This window comes from Pseudonaja textilis, chromosome 17, assembly GCF_049901715.1.
Source record: "Pseudonaja textilis isolate UNSWEBS1 chromosome 17, rPseTex1.2, whole genome shotgun sequence".
NCBI classification, from domain to species: Eukaryota; Metazoa; Chordata; class Lepidosauria; order Squamata; family Elapidae; genus Pseudonaja; species Pseudonaja textilis.
The window spans coordinates 8,352,117-8,369,837 of record NC_142006.1 but is presented as its reverse complement, the minus strand read 5'-3'; the positions used below and the strand labels follow the sequence as shown (position 1 = coordinate 8,369,837).

Below are 17,721 nucleotides of genomic sequence, written 5' to 3'. Positions count from 1 at the left end.
AGGCATCAGCTCCCAAGTTGGATTTTTTTTTAAAAAAAGACACCTTTTCCACCATGCTCCTGAACTTGAAATAAAGTTGACGCAGGCTGAAATCTCCAGAGCCTGCTGTTGTTTACAGACCAACAAACTCTCCAGAGCTTTGTAGTGGATTTCTCATTTTCCCCCAAGCCAGATCGAAGATGAATTTTTAACTTTCTTTTTCTTTTCTTTTTTTTGGTCCACAACCTATGTTCAGCCAGGAAGCCATGGCTCTGGGGGGGCCTCAAATGGCAGGACTGGGCTGTTTCCACTCTCTCAAATCTCCCCCCTCCTGCTATGACAGGTGCACGTCCACCTGGACTGCTGGAGAACTCGGCAAGCAAGCATTTCGGTGGAGAAACTGTTGCAATCCGATGCGCTTTGCTGGAAAAAAAGGGAACGCGACAGCCCTTGCCAACTGGTAAACAAAACCCGTGAGCAGGATGTGCTCCAGTGTTGTGTAGGTGCGTGTGTGGAGTGTGTGTGTGTGTGTGTGTGTGTGTATGGGGAGGGGTGTTGCCTAAGCTCTGAGGCTAGGAAGGGAGGGAGGGAGGGGGAACACGAGGGGTTGACCCAGCCGCCTTAATCTCCGTCCACAAGCAAGCTTTGCACAGAATCAGCCAGAGTGTAATCTCGCTGCTCCCTTCTTCCAGGTGCTATCCTGCCCCGGTTCCTGAGAAGACCTACCTTCTGCCTCCTGGAGGTAAGTGAGGACAAGTCTTCTTCTCCTTCTTTTGGGGGAAAAATGGGGTACACCTGGAGCTTGTCTTTCTTCTTCTGTTTCTTCTGGTTTTTCCTTTCTTTTAGATATTCTAGTACTCTTTAGGTACATGTTGTTGTCGTCCTCCTCCTCCTCCTTCCTCTTCCTAGTTCTTCTTCTTCTTCTTCTTCTTCTTCTTCTTCTTCTTCTTCTTCTTCTTCTTCTTCTTCTTCTTCTTCTTCTTCTTCTTCTTCTTCTTCTTCTTCTTCTTCTTCTTCTTCTTCTTCTTCTTCTTCCTCCTCCTCCTCCTCCTCCTCCTCCTCCTCTACTATTTGCAACATTTTATATTTTACAGAAGTACCTCTTCCCCCAAACCTCCGCCTTAGGCTTGTGAATAGAAAGTTAGAACGCCGCATGATGTATTTGAGTGATAAGGACCACAGGGAGATGACAACTCTTCCTTTATTTATTTATTTATCTATTCGATTTTTTTTACTTCCGCCTGTCTCATTCAAGGACTCCACATGGCTTACAATTCAAAATAAATATTACAATTAAGACACCGAAAGCATTTTAAAACAATTATTAAAAACCCATAAAAAACGTCCACCTTAAATAGAGAGAGCCAAGATACTTGGCCAACTATGGCCATTAACACCTTCGGCACCCCAAGGCATGGAACGTGGCGAGGGGTTTATCACAATCTAACAGGGTTGGGCCCTTTCTGGTCTGTGAAGGGAGGCGATCCTATAGACCAGGGAATCTTCTGGATCGCCTTAGGGTGATGGGATCTGCAGCCCAATCTGCTAGATCTGGTTGGACCACACTTGGAATGTTATATTCAGTTTTGGTCGCTATATTATTAAAAAAAAAGATGTTGAGACTCTAAAAAAAGTACAGAGAAGAGCAACAAATGTAATCAGGGGACTTGAGGCTAAAACATATGAAGAACGGTTGCAGGAACTGGGGATGTCTAGTCTAGTGAAAAGAAGGACTAGGCGAGACATGATAGCTGTCTTCCAATATCTAGGAGGCTCCTACAAAGATGAGGGTATCAAGCTATTCTCCAAAGCCCCAGAGGGAAGGACAAGAAGCAATGGATGGAAATTAACCAAGGAGAGAAGCAACCTAGAATTAAGGAGAAATTTCCTGACAATAAGAACAATTAACCAGTGGAACCACTTGCCTCCAGAAATTGTGAATGCTCCAACACTGGAGGCTTTTAAAAAGACCATGGACATTCATTTATCTGCAGTGGTACTATAGGGTCTTCTGCTTAACCAGGGGTTGGACTAGAAGATGCCCAAGGTCCCTTCCAACTTCTCTTGGGTTGTCAGTTGACACAGTCTTTGTTTTGGTGGAGATATTATGGATTAAATTGAAGACGGAATCTTTATTGCTCTGGCCTGCTTGAAGTTGCCTTCAAAAATGACATATTAAAAATTAACTAACGTTGGTGACAAAGTTCTGTTCACCCTCAGATTTTCCCATTCGGTTTAAACAAACAGCCTTAACTTGAAAGCAAAAGTAGATTATATAAAAGGTATCGATCTCTTATGCTTTTTTCCCCCTTCCGGCCCTATTACTGGATTCCTTTGATCTGTTAGCAATTCTGATCATCTTATGGTTTAGTTTAGTTTAGTTTATTGTCATTGCACCTCGTACAATGAAATTTAATGCCATCTTCAGTGTGCATTATAACTATAAAAATAAAACACAAACACACATCCTTCACATTTTATGCAATTGAATTGAAAACCCCGAATATTGCATTAATATTGCACTATATAGTGGAATTCAATAGAGTTACTGCCCTGGGATAGAAGCTGTTTTTCAGCCTATTTGTCCTTGCTTTTATTATTCTGTACCGGCTGCCTGATGGTAATAGTTCAAAAACAGGGGTTCCCAGGATGAGATGGATCTTTGAGGATGTTTTGACCTTTCTTAAGGCAACAGGAGCTATAAAGCTCTTCCAAAAAGGGGAGAGGGCAGCTCACGATCCTCTAAACAACGACGTTAACCCTCTGGAGTGCTTTCCTATCTGCCCCTCTGCAAGTGGCAAACCTTACACAGGGCCAGTAAGTTAAGATACTCTCTCTGGTACAGCGGTAGAAAGTCACCAGCGGTGAGTCTTGAAATGGTGAAGATCCTGCCCGTCCCTCAGCTAAGTTCATCTCCAAGATCTTTTTTTTAAAAAACTTTTCTTCAACTATCTCATACCATTTAGGAATGAAGAAAGGACTCACTTTGGGTGAGAGGTTAATTATTAAATGGTGAGAAAAGAAACACGAGCCAATTAAAAAAAATAATGAGTGCCGAGCAGATAAGGGGATTTAAAAATCAAGTGCCTGTTTTACGTCACCGGTGCAAGCTGTGGGAAGCTTGTTAAAAGTGCAGGAAATAAGGATTAAAATGCTGAAAACTATTTCTGTGCACAGGATATAAAACTTTGAATAAATATATATATATATATATTCAAGTTGAAACATTAACTATTTTGCACACAAAGCCGGAAGGCAAGTAGCTGTTGAAACATCATTAGTTCTTGACCATTGTCCAACGCAACCAACCTCAGATGGCAGCCCTCAGTTTACAGCATTCATTTAGTGACTGTTCAAAGTTATGACGGCACTGGGGAAAAGTGTACTTATTTTCACATTTTACGACCATTGCAGAATCCTCATGATCGCGTGATCAACATTTGAGTGCTTGACAACTGACTCATATTTATGACGGTTGCTGTGAGTCACCACGATCCCCTTTTGCGAACCTTCCGACAAGCCAAATGTCAAGAGGGAAGCCAGAATCGTTTAACAACCACATTATTAGCTTAACAAATTCAGGGATTCACTTAGCTGGGACAAGAAAGCAGGGGGAAATGGGGGCAAAACTCATTTTGTCCCACTTAGCGATGGAAATGTTGGACATTCCATCAGTCCGCTCTTCTCCAGCAAGTCCTTTCTTCCTTCTCATGAGGTGGCCAAAGTCTTTGAGTTTCCTCTTCAGGATCTGGCCTTCTAAAGAGCAGCCAGGGTGGATCTCCTCTAGGACCGACCGGTTGGATGGCCTTGCTGTCCAAGGGCCTCGCAGGAGCCTTCTCCTCCGGCCGCAGAGTTCAAAGGCCTCCATTCTTTGGCGCTCAGCCTTCCTTAGGGTCCAACTTTCCCAGCCACGCATTGCCACTGGGAAAACCACAGCCTTGACTATATGCCCTTTTGTTGGCAGCGGGATGTCTCTGCTTTTTGGTATGTTGTCTAGATTTGCCACACAGCTTTCCTCCCCAGGAGCAAACGTCTTTTGATTTCTTGGCGGCAGTCCCCATCTGCGGTGATCTTGCAACCCAGGAAATGTTACGATTGAATTATTATGTCTGCGGAAAGTTGGATGCTGAAATCTTTACCCATCAAGAGAGATGGCAATCCGAAAAATAAAATGTTGGTATCCCAACATGTTGTCGGCATGTCTTCCTTTTCTTTGGTACAACATTCCTTTTGTTGTGCAAGGAATTTTGAAATCAAGATACAGGCATCCTTTCAAGCCCGTCCAAATCAACCTGCTACATAAAAAGCCTTGTTTCTTAATAATAGTATTCCTCCCCTCAATACTTCCGGCCTTTAGAAACCACTTTCAAAGAAGGAGTGGTGTATAAGGTTAATTTAGCTTCTCAAGTGAGAGGGCAGAATTAAAAATATGCTTTCCAAGGGTGTCATTAAGTAATTTTAGGCTCTGGGCTTAAGCTGCCCACAAAATTTCTCGGTCTCTTTGTGTGGGCTATTGTACCAATTTGTTTCCTGGATTTTTTTTTTTTAAAGATCCCTTTGTTCCAGGTGAAACAAAAGAGAGTGGAGTCTAAGCTTTTGAAAGCTACACTGATAATCATCTCTTGATGGGTTTGGAAAAAAAAAAACTGCAGACCTCAAGTGGCGCTTAAGGTATTTAAAAGGGGTGGTTTTTCTGGTTTGCTGCCCTGAGATTCTGACCCGCTGCAAATGTTGACTTCCCCAAGGTGTTTAGAACAATGAATTCTACAGCTGGAAGGGTTCTGGGAGGTCTTCTAGTCCAACCTGCCCCACTCAAGCAGGAAAGCCTGTCCCATTCTGCACAAACTTGTGTCCAATCTTTTCAGTGGTGGTCAGGAGTCAAAAAGAAAAAGAAAAATGAAAATAGAAACTATCTCCCTGTTCTTATATGTTGTAAAACAGTCCCAGAGACACAATTTGACGTAGCAGTGAAAAGCCCCAGTTTAGGAACGAAGAGATTATGAGTCCTGGTCCGACCTTGGACACAAAGCCTTTGGGCCAGTCCCTCTCTGTCTCAGCCTTAAAAGAGTAGGGATTAGTCTTCCAATATTTGAGGGGCTGCCATGAAGAAGAAGGCAGTCAAGCTATTCTCCAAAGCACCAGAGGGCAGGACGAAAAGTAACAGATGGAAACTTGTCAAGGAGAGAAGCAACCTAGAACTAAGGATAGATTTCCTGACAGTGAGAACAATCAACCAGTGGAACAGCTTCCCTCTAGAAGTTGTGGGTGGATCCATCACTGGAGGATTTTAAGAAGAGCTTGGACAACCATTTGTCCAGAATGCTAAAGGATCTTGGGCTGGGAGTTAGACAAGAAGACCTCTGAGATCCTTTCCAACTGTGTAATTCTGTGAAAAAAGAGCAAAACAGGCCCAAATTATATTGTCAAGAAAACTTCAGGGATTAGATGAGGCAGTCACCTGGAGTCCACGTTGACTCAAAGGCGCACACATTCTCACACAATTGTCACAGGGGCTCCACAACTTAGACAAGAGGGTTAACAGCACATCCATGGAGGTAAACTCCCCACCTTCCGCCCTCCAAGTCAGATTTGGGAAAGGGGGGGAAAAGTGATTTCAAGGCCAAGTATGGGGTTTTTGCATCCATGCACCTTGCATGATTTAAAGGTTAGCCCCGGGCCTTGGAGGCGGCATATTCCGGAGTGACCTTGCTTGTTGGCCCCACGATCGTGACTCATCGCCGCAGTTTGTGCGGGGTAGGTGTGGCTGTCGTCAGCGGGCTTGGGTGCCCCCTTGCCCATCTTTTTACAGCTCTTTGGAATGTGGAAACTCTGTTGGTACAAGGTTGGTTCCTTGGCTGAAGGCCACCAATTCAATCAACTCATTGGATTATCCCTGTTTCTATATATAGAGATAGACGCACGCTGTCTAAACAACAGACGAGATCAAAAGGGGAAGCTAATGTCCTTGGTGACTTTCTCTGACTTTTTTCTTTCCGTCCAACTTGATGCAAATGAAATAGATTATATCTTGGTTGCTAGTCAGCCCAACATCTAAGTATCCATAACCTTTCTTCTTTTTTCTTTGTCTTCTTCTTTTTCTTCCTCTTCATCCCCCTTCTTCCCCCTCTTCCTCCTCCTCCTCCTCCTCCTTCTTCCCTTATACAGAAGAATACATAGAACTTTCTCAGTTAAAGATGACACCTTAGCTTTAAAATCACACAGAATGGGACTCAACACAAGTGGGAGGGGATGCAGTTCTCTCCAGAAGAATCTATTTATTTATTTTTACAAACTGTTTTGCAACCAGACCGGAACTTGTTCTAATTCACAGGCTTTATCAGATGAGTTTCGCCTGAGCCCCAAACCTCAAAAGCAGATCATAGACGTTAAAAAAAAAACCCACACATACATTTCCTTGAAGCAACGATCACTACACTCAGCCTAATTGTGCAGTGTTCTCCGTGCTGCAAATTTGCAGCCCAAATCGGATTTTTCCACCCCAGGAAATGAACGCAGGTGCTGAGAGCAAGAGGTTAATCCTTCCTTGAGCTAAGCTCTCCAGGCATCCCGGCTCTCTGAAAGTCTTGCATTGTTCTCGGAAGCTGGGAAGAAAGGAAGGAGCTTTGCAGGTCGTCCCCCCTGCAAGTTGATGACCTACAAAGATGCTGCTTGCAGCCTCGCAGGTGGTCAAAACTGTGTTTCTAGTTGGCGTGCCTACGACAAAAAGAAATATGTGGTTAGAAGGAAGCCACGGCCACCTCAATTGATTTGAAATGCAATTGCCATCAAATCCAAAACCGAGACCGGGAAGGGAACGTCCCTCCTTCCTTCTCCCTTCCTGGATTTGAGTCGGAGAACCTGGCAACACAGACCTGTGGCCCATGAAGTAGGATGTCCAAATGCCAGGCAGGAGATCTCAGAAAGAGGAGGAGGGAGGAGGAAGAGGAGGAGGAAGATGATGATTATATCTGGATTTCTGGAAGATGTTCTCCAGGATCCATACCATCACCAACGTGACCCATTGTTAGGAATGTAAGTCACCTAACAGTTGGGTTGGAAATATATAAATCAGGATGGACATTTAATACTATCTCTTTAAGAGAATGCTGAAATTGTAATTGGGTGTGGTTCCTCAAACGGCCATAACACGGAGCCAGAAACCTGGGTTGTTTGTTCTGTTGTTGTTAGATGTTCTGATGTTTGATGTTGGTTGGTTTGCGTTTTTTTTTTCCTATTGACTGTTGCTGATTGTCGTTCTTCTTGGATTGCTGTAAGTCTGTTACTGAACTGTGTATGATACTGGACTTTGTTATTTGGATTATCCCTGGACTGAAAACTGACTGCTATAACCGTGTATGACTTGGACTGTTTGTTGGACTTTGCTTAACCGTTTACTGGAAGTAAAACCTACATTTTACTATACAGTGTAACTGTGTGCTGTGTGTGTGCTATTCAAGATTACTCTCACTACGTCTCCCTGTGTGCACTCATTCTCCTAACGGGGAATTACCTCAACACCCATCACCCACCTAATTTCCAAGATCAGAAGGAACCTGACTAGATGATGATCTTCATGACTGTTTGAATTGGGAACTCCCAACACCTTGCCGCTTTTTGTCTTCTCAGAAATGGGCTCCAAGTGGAACAGCAGGTCTCTCCGTGGAAGTCTGATTCTTTTGGGCATTTTTTCTCTCACTGCCCTGATCCTTAGCTTGGTGAGAATCCACAACACTACACAACCTTCTAAGGACAAGGTGAGCGTGTGCAAAGCAATATGGGGACAATGTGGTGAAAGTGGCAAATCAGGGTGTCAGGATTCCGGCAATTGCCCTAATTTAATCATGAGACTCCAGTCAAGCTTTAAAAGAAACCAAAAATTTATTAGGAGCAACATGTCCAGCATTAACCTGGAGGAAGCGAACTCTGGCATACATAATTTACAGTCCCCTGTGACCCTGTTTCCCTGCTCCGTCCTGAGTGTGCCATAAATCAGATACTCCAATGAAGCACATTCAGGCTATAAGTTTGAATTGCATTTTTTTTTTTTAAAAAAAAAAGCTTCCTGCGGGATGTAATCTCTCCTTTTTCACTGCAATGTGGAACTGAACAAAAGTTAGTTCCTTTTCGTTTAAATCCACTAATGAATTAATTCACTGAACGCCAGAAATGGCTTTTCCATAACCACGTTATACCTTCATTTTTCTGTTCTAAAGTATATTGTACAACTACAACCTAGACCTCTGTAATAATAGCTAGAGCAAATTTCCAAGTTCAGAAAAAACCTTAGCTTTGGCTGTTATTTGCAGAGAACATGACAGGACGTTCTCATATCTGGCTATTTTATTTCTGAATGAATCTTTTCCAGTATGGCTTGGTGTTTGATGCAGGTTCGTCTCACACGTCCCTCTTTGTGTACCAGTGGCCAGAGGAGAAGGAAAACAATACGGGCATGGTTAGCCAGATGTTCTCCTGCCATGTCAAAGGTCAGTTGGTTTATTATTATTATTATTATTCTGAGACATATGATGGTGTCTGTGGATGGCGAGACAGAGTATTCAATAGCAAAGCATATACATTACCAAACTAGGCAGTATCATCAGAGTAGCACTGATGATGTTACCTAGTTGGGTAATGAAATGTCTGCAAAATAACCAAGCAAACTTAGAGAGCACCAAGGATGATTACTTCCTCCTCCTCCTATCGAGCACTGATGATATTACCTAGCTGGGTAATGAAACGTCTGCAAGAAAACAACCAAGCTCAGAGAGCACCAAGGACTCTACAATCCTCCTCCTCCTCCTCCTCCTCCTCCCTTCTGGCATGGATGAAATTACCTAGTTTGCTAATGAAATGTCTGCAAAAAAAGCAAGCCACTTTAGAGACCAAGCAGGCTGGAGCTACTGATTTCACTCCCATAATGTCCCTAAGACGGCCTTGCTCCCAGGGCACTGTGCTACCTTTAAAGGACCAAAGTTAAGACAAGAAACAATGGACGGAAACTAAGAGAAGCAACCTAGAACTAGGGAGAAATTTCCTGACAGTTGGATGAGAACTGCTCAAGGTCTGGAACACCAGAAACTGAATTTTTCTCACCTTGTTTTTCATCATTGCAGGGCCAGGAATTTCCAGCTATGCCAAGAACCCTTCAAAGGCTGGGGCTTCTCTGCAGGATTGTCTGAACGCAGCCATGGGAGTTATCCCCCCACACAGACAGCAAGAATCTCCAGTCTATTTGGGAGCCACGGCAGGCATGAGGCTGCTCAGGTACACAGGCAACCAATAAATGTTAATTATAAATAAAAAATAAATGAAGGACACAAACATGGTCAGCTTTGTTTAATCGTGGTTTATTCAGGCGAGCAGAACTGGCTGGGTTTGCACCCTAATGACTTCCTGGTCCCAATGATGGCTGGAAGCAAGTCGTTTCTAGCCCTCATGAAGGCAAAAACTCACGCCTTTTCTGTGTGAATGATTCGACAGGATGCAGAACGAGATGGCAGCCACGCAGATCTTGGAGGCCGTCTCCCAAACGATCCGGAAATACCCCGTGAGTTTCCAAGGCGCTCGAATTATCAGCGGGAAGGAAGAAGGGGCCTTTGGCTGGATCACCATCAACTACCTGCTGAATTCTTTCACCCAGGTAGGGCTGGATTCCGGGTCATTGAAGCCAAAGTCAAAATACCCAAGGAGAGAAGCAACCTAGAACTAAGGAGAAATTTCGCGATGGTCAGAACAATAAGCCAGTGGAACAACTTGCCTCCAGAAGTTAGGGGTTTCTAAGAAAAGAGTGGACAACCGTTTGTCCAGTCTCCTGTTTTGGGCAGAGGGGTTAGACTAGAAGACCTCCAAGGTTCCTTCCAGCTCTGGGAGTCTTTGGGATGAGATGGGCTTTAGATCTTGAAATTGCTCTTCACCCTGGTTATCTTAAAGAGGCAGCAATTGGTTAGCTATCTCCTCTTCATAGCTTCCTGGCCCAGCTGAAGAGAGGTGAGATTGTCCCTGTCCCGCACCAAGACAATTGAGACACCGCCTACGTTGACTTGATTCTTAAACCTTGACTTCCACCATGAACCTCACCCTAATCTCAGGCCTGAAGGCCAGACAAGGAACAATGGATGGAAACCGATCAAGGAGAGATTCAACCTAGAAATAAGGAGGAATTTTCTGTCAGCGAGAACAATCAAGCCATGGAACAGCTAGATGTTTAGATGTTGAGGGAGCTTCATCCCTGGAGGCTTCCAAGAAGAGACTGGACTGCCATCTGTCAGAAATGATGTAGGGTCTCCAGCTTGGGTGTGGGGTTGGACTAAATGACCTATAAGGTCCCTTCCAACTCTGTTCTTCTCTTATTATTCTGTTATTCAGAAGTTGTGGGAGCTTCAACCCTGGCAGCTTTCAAGACTGGGCTGCCATCTGTCAGAAATGGCTCAGGGTCTCCTAAGAGGGGGAGGGTTGGACTAGATGACCTACAAGGTCCCTCCCAACTCTATTATCCCATTCTAATCTTCTCCCTGCAGTACTCTGCCAAAGAGCGAGGCTGGATCCGTCCTCCCTCAGCCAATATCCTGGGAGCTCTGGACCTCGGCGGAGCCTCCACCCAGATCAGTTTCATCCCCGCTGGTCTGATCGCGGATCCCTCCGAAGCCGTCCAGTTTCGCCTCTACGGCTTTGACTACAACATCTATAGCCACAGCTACCTCTGCTACGGCCAAAACCAAGCTTTCCAACGGGTGATCCGGTTGATTCTTGTAAGTAATCCCCCCGAGGGTGGCTTGGAAGCAGGGGTGGGATTCTGACGGTTCAGACCGGTTTGGACAAACCGGTAGTTCTGGCGATTAGTTGGTCCCTGCCCTAGTCTCTCCATTATTTCCACATTTTGCTGCCCTAGGAAGTAAGTTCCATGGGCAAAACACAAGCTGAGGAGTTTCAGTTTCACAACAGCACCAAACAGTTTTAGTACATGACAGTCGAGCTAAGCCACGCCCAGGCTCCTTGCTGTCTCCTCCTTGCTCGCAAGGTTTAGTGGGACCTTCTACTGTTATGGATCTCGTCTTCCGTGCCCGACCATTTATGAATGTTGCTTTTAGAGTGGAAGCCCCAGCGTTGAGGTGGCTCACCCCTGCTACCCGAAAGGCTACAAAGAGGAGGTACAGGCGGCCTCCCTCTCTGGCAACCCGTGCGTCAAGCCTCTGCCCGCCACCACCTCTCCGTCCAACGTCACTCTGGTGGGCAAAGGGAATTTTAGCCTTTGCCGGGAGAAATTCAAAGCCATCTTCAACTTCTCCGGCTGCCGAGATCCCTCATCCTGCGGCTTTGAAGGAATCTACCAGCCCAGAGTCAACGGGAAGTTTCTGGTAGGACGGTTTTTGCTAACGCATTCTGAATTCCTGGGGGGGGGGGGAATTCAGTTTTAGGGGGCATTTATCCCCGTGATTAGGGATAGCCCTCGACTTCACGACTGCAAGGGAGGGCAAAATGGAGGTGGGTAAGCGAGGCATTGGTGGAGTTTTGCCTCATTTTACGATCTCCACCCTGTTGCAGACATGGTGAGAAATTCCCATTGGGATGTTTACATGTTGTTTTAAAATCTTCCAGGCCTTTTCAGCGTATTACTACACTTTCCGATTTCTGAACCTGACTGTCACTAGTCCACTGGCCACTGTAGAGAGAGCCATCCAGGTTTTCTGTGCCAGAACATGGGAAGATGTAAATATTTTATTATCTATCTATCCTTCCTATCTATCTATCTATCTATCTATCTATCTATCTATCTATCTATCTATCTATCTATCTATTCACTACTCTCTCTTTTTCTATCTATCTATCTATCTTCTATGAATCTTTCTCTATCATCTCTCTGTATATTTATCATTTATCTATCATCTCTCTGTCCTTCCATCCATTCATCTCTCTTTTTCTATATCTATCTATCTATCTATCTATCTATCTATCTATCTATCTATCTATCTAATCTCTCTCTGTATTTACCATTTATCTATCATCTGTCCTATCTATCTTAGATAGATATCTTTCTGTCTTCTCAAATCCATCCATTCATCCATCCACTTTGTCTGTTTGTCATCTGTCTATCTATCTACTCAATTTATCCATTTACCCACTCAACTTGTCTGTCTGCCCATCTCTCCCTCTCCTCCCCTCTCTCTAATATGTGTGCATGTATGTGTGAATATATATATATATATATGTATTCCCTCCCTTTCTTCTTTCCTTCCTTCCTTCTCAAGGTCCTTTCCACCTCAATTCTCCTTCCTTCCTTCCTTCCTTCCTTCCTTCCTTCCTTCCTTCCTTCCTTCCTTCCTTCCTTCCTTCCTTCCTTCCTTCCTTCCTTCCTTCCTTCCTTCCTTCCTTCCTTCCTTGGATTGTTCGGACTTGTGAGGCTGACAATACCCACTGAGATTCCCTTTGTGCTGCTCTCTGCTTCTCCCAGCTGAACACCAGTTACCCTCAAGAAAAACCCTTCCACCTGAAGAATTACTGTGCCAGTGCCAACTACATCTTGACCCTTTTATTGGATGGTTACGGCTTCCGAAACGACACCTGGCAGAACATCGCCTTCCAAATGCAGGTGAGATGGTCTCGGGGGTGGGGCATTGACCCACATGAATTCATTTTCGTTCATTGCATTCACTAGGCAAAGTCTCTGGTCTGGTCTTGACCCCGGGATCCATTTCGCCCATTGGTAAAACCCACCTATTCATGTATCGAAATATACGGTGCCCGCCTCACCTGGAAGTCACTCCAGGTGGCTTTCCATCTTAAAAACCCCTAAGAAACGTGAAGACATGAAATAGGAACAATTAAAATTGACGAAGACGGCGAGGAAGGGAACAAGATGCCCAAGGGGAGGAGGGGAGGACTTCTCCTCAGCCATGATGTAAAAAAGAGGTTGAGACTCTAGAGCAAAGGTCCATAAGTCTTGGAGTTGCCAAGTTTAGAGCCCTCTGCTCTAGAAAGAGTGCAGAGAAGAGCAACCAAGATGATTAGGGGACTGGAGGATGAAACGTACGAAGAATGGTTGCTGGAACTGGGTAGGTCTAGTCTGGTGAAAAGAAGGACTAGGGGAGACAGGATCGCAGGGTTCCTATATCTCAGGGGCTGCCCCAAATTAGAGGGAGTCAAGCTATTCTCCAGCACCTGAAGGCAAGACAAGAAGCAACGGATGGAAACTCATCAAGGAGAGATCCAACCTAGAACTAAGACATTTCCTGACAGTGAGAACAATTAATCAGTGGAACCACTTTCCTCCAAGAAGTTGTGAATGCTCCAACATTGGAGGTTTTGCAGAAGAAACTAGACAGCCATTTGTCCAGAATGGCGTAAGGTTTCCTGCCGGGGCAGGGGGTTGGACTAGAAGACCTCCAAAGTCCCCTTCCAACTCTGTTATTCTGTGATTTCTATTTCTCTCACCTATTCTCAAAATGTCTCTCTTTCCCCACAGGCTGCCGATTCTGACATCGGTTGGACCCTGGGCTACATGCTAAACCTCACCAACATGATCCCGGCGGAGGCCCCTCAACTGCTCAAGGGCCACGAGGAAGCCTTCTGGATCGCTAGCGTCTTCTTCCTGGTGGCCACCCTGGCCCTCTGCCTCCTCGCCCTCGTTTTGCACGCTCTGCTGTGAGACACACTCCAAGAGGGCTTTTTGTCACCTCCACCCACCGTCCCTTTGCTCCTTGGAGAGGTCCCGAGTCTTCTCCAGCCAAGGAAAAGAGGTCCAAGGCCATGCACACGTCCTACCTCATTGGTCTCTGCCCCTTTTGGCACGAGGCAGGAGATGTTCTCCTCTCATGGAGGGCCCCAGCTCAACCCCTGACCCCGTCCGCCTTTCAGCCTTGGGACGTTGGCTGTTGGTCCAGAGGTCCTTCCACCTTTGCGTTTCTTATTTATTAAACCTGTCAGCCACCAGATTGGCAAGGCTGGGGGTGGTGTGTGTGAATCTCTTCACAACCGCTTTGCTTAGCGAGGGAAAGTAGGATCTCAAATGTGCTCGTAAGTCAAGAGGTACCCATGACGAAGGGCAGTTTGTGCGCACCAAAAAGACAGAAAACGCGATGACCCAAAGGGGCGTGGCGCAAAGGCAACATAGTCAGATGATCAATAAGAGTCCCTTTAATACCTCCAACTTTGCCCCCAACGTCAAGGTTACCTTCTGGCTGGAGAAAAACTCTTCCAGGAACAGCCTTTTTTTTCACTGTAGAAAATTCAGTCCCAAACAAAATACATACAAACTGTAACTGAAAATCCAAAACAAACCAAGTTGAAGTAACTAACTTGACAGGTTCAGGAGAAGGAATTTCAGACTTGAAAGCGAACACAGTTGGGAAGACGCCAGGAACACAGATAAGCCACAATGGTACCAGATAATTCACGATTTGCTCCCAACAACTTGCAGTGCGCAGCTTCCTCTTTTATATGCTGTGTTCCCAGCTGCAGCTAATAAAGGGAATCAGGGCCCTTTCCTCCCTCGTAAGCCACACATCCCATGTTGCTCCCTATTCTGTTCCTCCTTGCGTGCCCTCGGATGAAGAGGGGGTGGACCTGGGTCTTCCTCTGAATTCCCTCCCCCTTGTTCTACTTCTCCCCTGCTCTGCCCAGCTGGACTTTGCCCTTCCCCAAGTTTCCTCCACAGCCAACGGAGCCACACTCCCACTCCCTGTGTCAGCTGTTTGTCTTCCTCCTCAGATTCAGACTCTGACAGGGGCATGACAGAAAACCCACTGTCCACCTCCGGCACTGCTGATGTTACCTAGTTGGGTCATGAAACAAGCAAGCTCAGAGAGCACCCAGGACCCCACAACGTCATATCTTCTCAACAGCAGGGAAACTGAGGCTGGCGGGGGGGGGCTGTCAGCAAATGAGACTCTTTTTCTTCCTCCTCTAAAGTCGGGTGGCCACAGGACATTCAGGCTCCGCGAAGCGTTTAGGGAAAATACCCGTCTTTCCGTTGCATCGGCCTTCCAGCCATTCCTCGTTCACTGTGGAAACACAGCAGATTCCCGGTGAGGATTGTGAGGCGAGAGCGCCACCTCTAGGCCACCGCACCCCTCAACTCCCTTTTCTTTCAATGCCATTCTAAAACAAAGGGCTGTCAGTCAAGGACCACCTGAATTCCCAAGCTAGGGAAAGAGGAAGCTGAACACCCTGATGGGATTCACGTCCCATTTCCTACCTTCAGACAGGATCTCAAGGACTTCCCCCTCTTTAAAATTCAGGTCTTCTGGTGCATCAGAGGTGTAAGAATATTGCCCTACCATGCGGTAGAGTATGGGTCTATCCACTTCTTTCTCTTCACCCTTGAACGTGCGAGTGGAATGGTAAAAGGAAGAGATCGGTGAATGCTATCTTACTTCTTTTCTTTAAAGAGCTCCCTGCATGTAGAAAGCTAGCCTAGCAGGGAGAAAAACTTGAGCAATAGATGAATGCTGTGAAGGGTCTGTGGATATTTTCAGAGCCCTCTTTTTGACTCCTGTAGAATACAGGTCCTCCGTGGAAGGCAGGTTGGTAGCAGTTATTTCTTCTGCAGTCCTAATTACCCTCTGGAGTCTGTGTCTGTCTTGTTGGGTTGAAGAACCAAACCAGACAGTGATAGAGGTGCAGATGACAGACTCCGTAATTCCTCTGTAGAACTGGATCAGCAGCTCCTTTTGGGCCGTTTGAGCTTTTTGAGTTGGCACAGTTTTTATAGAACTCCCTACATGTAGAAAACCAGCATGACGGGGGAAAAACAAGTTAAACGAAGCAGCCAGATTACCATTGTATGCAGCCATTGTCAAAAGAACAGAAAGGTACCAATAAATAAAAGCTCAGCTCAAAAAGGATTAGCAATCTGTACAGCAAAATGCTAATTTGCAGGAAGAATGGCAACCCTGTCTGGGCAGAAGATCTTGAGATGTTTCAGCTCTTCTCCGTCTGCTGGTCTCAGGAGCAAAGGAGCCTTGGCAGAACTTAAAAGTTGGCCACCTGTTGCTTGATGAACCACCCAACCTCATTCTTCCCCATGTTGTCCTACACACCTGAAGGTTCAGTTGGGAAGTGTTGATGTTCAAGTCCTCTTCAAGAGCGGAAGAAATGACCTGTGCAAGCAAAGAAATTCAGAGATGAATGCAAATAGCTAAAAGGTCAAATAGGGTGACTGTTTAGGATCTCTCCTCCCAAGGGGTTTGCTTCTCCTTGGGTTCTGGCTCATTTCTTGAGCCTGGGGAGCACCAAAAGACTTCTTCAAAGCTCTCTTGGCCACACCCAAGATCTCAAGAACCAACAGGAAAAGGGACATCTTCTCCGTCCTGATTTTCATTGCTTAATTCTCACATTAAGATAACCACTCTTTGCATCCACTGTGGACATCTGGATTGGGATGTGGGAATATTTCTTTTTTAAAAAAAAATCTAGCTTGGCAGGACCAAATGTTTTCAACTCCCACCAAACCTTAAGATTTCTTGGTGGCTTCTCATCTAGTCGAATAGAACAGAATTCTTTATTGGCCAAGTGTCGCTGGATGCACAAGGAATTTGTCTTGGTGCAAATACTCTCAGTATCAGTATACATAAAAGAAAAGATACTTAGCTTCTGGACCCAAACTTGGTTCTAGTTTGGTCCAGTGTTTCTCAAACCTGGCTAGTTGAAGATGTGTGGACTTCAATTCTCAGGATTTCCCCGTGAGCCATGATGGTTGAAGATGAGTGAAGGTGGTTGAAGATGTGTGAACTTCTAGAATTTCCCAGTAAGCCATGATGGTGGAAGATTGTGGAAGATGTGTTGACGTCAACTCCCATGGCTGACTGGGGAATGGTAGGAGGTGAAGCTCACCCATCTGCAAGTGCCCAAGGTTGCTCTAATCGGATGCTGAGATAGATAGAACATCTGGACGTGGTTTGGAAGGGTTAGCTCTAAGACAAGTGAAATAAACTCAACTTTTATAATCACCTTGGATTGACCGAGATAGTCCTTCTCTTTCAACTCTTCAGCTTGCAAGGGAGGCCTAAAAAATGTCCCCGGTGGGACGGTCTGGGGTTCCAGAAAGAGATGCTCCTGACATGAGACAGAGGCAAAATCTCAGCTCAAAATGGGAGAAGAACAGAGTTACGTTTAAGATGGAATGAAATCTCAGTTTTTGGGGGAGGAATTTGTCTGGTTGAAATCAACCCCACTCCCCCATTTAAATGAGACGACTTACCTCTATTTGTTTCAAAGCAACCACCATTTGTCTTTGGGGCGTTTGTCTGGCTGCTTCTTCGAGAGTTTCTCGCGCTTCGTGCCAACGTCCAAGCTGGCAGTGGGTGGCCGCCATATTGTGCAGCACCTGTGGCCATACAGAAATTAAGTCACAAACTCTGTTTTGTTTTGGTTTTTTTTTTCATTAGGATACAGCCCCCGTTTTACTCCAAGGTCACTCCATTTGGTTTCTCATCCCTCACCTCTGAGGCGCAAAGGACAAAGGCCAAACCGAGCTGTTTGTAATTGATGCAGAAATTGTTCCGGAGAAAGGCCATAGCTAGCTTCCCATCGTTCAAAGCTTCCTCGTGCCTGGGGTCAGAAGAGAGGAGAGAAAGGGTGGTTGGGGGGAAGGAAATGAAGATAAGGAAAAAGTTGCAATTATTATTTATGGAGAGTGGAGTATCCGTAGACTTTGCTGTTATCAAATGTCACAAGGAAGCTTTTAATCCAACAGCAGCTTCCAACCAAACCTTTAGAAGACAGAAGCAATGGGGCTTATTTATGAAT

At 45.4% G+C, this 17,721-nt stretch overlaps 2 protein-coding genes across 6 annotated transcripts in view; one reads left to right on the top strand and one right to left on the bottom strand.

Annotated features, from left to right (window-relative positions):
- Positions 1-284: 284 nt before the first annotated feature.
- ENTPD8 (ectonucleoside triphosphate diphosphohydrolase 8) lies at positions 285-13,921 on the top strand. 5 transcript variants are annotated; one of them, XM_087914672.1, is made up of 11 exons: positions 285-439; positions 672-721; positions 7,606-7,733; positions 8,399-8,462; positions 9,093-9,243; positions 9,460-9,619; positions 10,497-10,727; positions 11,067-11,333; positions 11,575-11,685; positions 12,428-12,565; positions 13,439-13,921. In XM_087914672.1, exons 1-11 carry the CDS (start codon positions 393-395, stop codon positions 13,619-13,621), a joined length of 1,530 nt encoding a protein of 509 aa, XP_087770798.1. In that variant the 5' UTR covers positions 285-392; the 3' UTR covers positions 13,622-13,921. The 5 variants fall into 5 exon arrangements, with proteins under 5 accessions (XP_087770798.1, XP_087770797.1, XP_087770800.1 ...); XM_087914671.1 differs by having other exon boundaries at positions 286-439; positions 8,345-8,462; XM_087914674.1 differs by having other exon boundaries at positions 323-482; positions 8,367-8,462.
- Positions 13,922-14,093: 172 nt separating this feature from the next.
- Positions 14,094-17,721, bottom strand: part of LOC113443947 (discoidin domain-containing receptor 2-like) — a 29,938-nt gene continuing 26,310 nt past the window's right edge. Inside the window, exons 18-23 of the mRNA XM_087914667.1 lie at positions 17,415-17,523; positions 17,174-17,299; positions 16,924-17,028; positions 16,014-16,073; positions 15,170-15,293; positions 14,094-14,975 (exon numbers count right to left, since the gene is read on the bottom strand). Of these exons, the coding sequence (XP_087770793.1) occupies positions 14,878-14,975; positions 15,170-15,293; positions 16,014-16,073; positions 16,924-17,028; positions 17,174-17,299; positions 17,415-17,523 (622 nt within the window). The 3' untranslated portion in view covers positions 14,094-14,877. The remainder of the gene's footprint in view (positions 14,976-15,169; positions 15,294-16,013; positions 16,074-16,923; positions 17,029-17,173; positions 17,300-17,414; positions 17,524-17,721) is intronic.

Bases quoted from the DNA above. Each gene is read 5' to 3' on its own strand.
- ENTPD8 (XM_087914671.1), top strand. From the start codon at position 393: ATGCGCTTTGCTGGAAAAAAAGGGAACGCGACAGCCCTTGCCAACTG. The intron at 10,728-11,066 runs GTAAGTAATCCC...TGTTGCTTTTAG, and splicing joins GGGTGATCCGGTTGATTCTT to AGTGGAAGCCCCAGCGTTGA. The intron at 12,566-13,438 runs GTGAGATGGTCT...CTTTCCCCACAG, and splicing joins ACATCGCCTTCCAAATGCAG to GCTGCCGATTCTGACATCGG.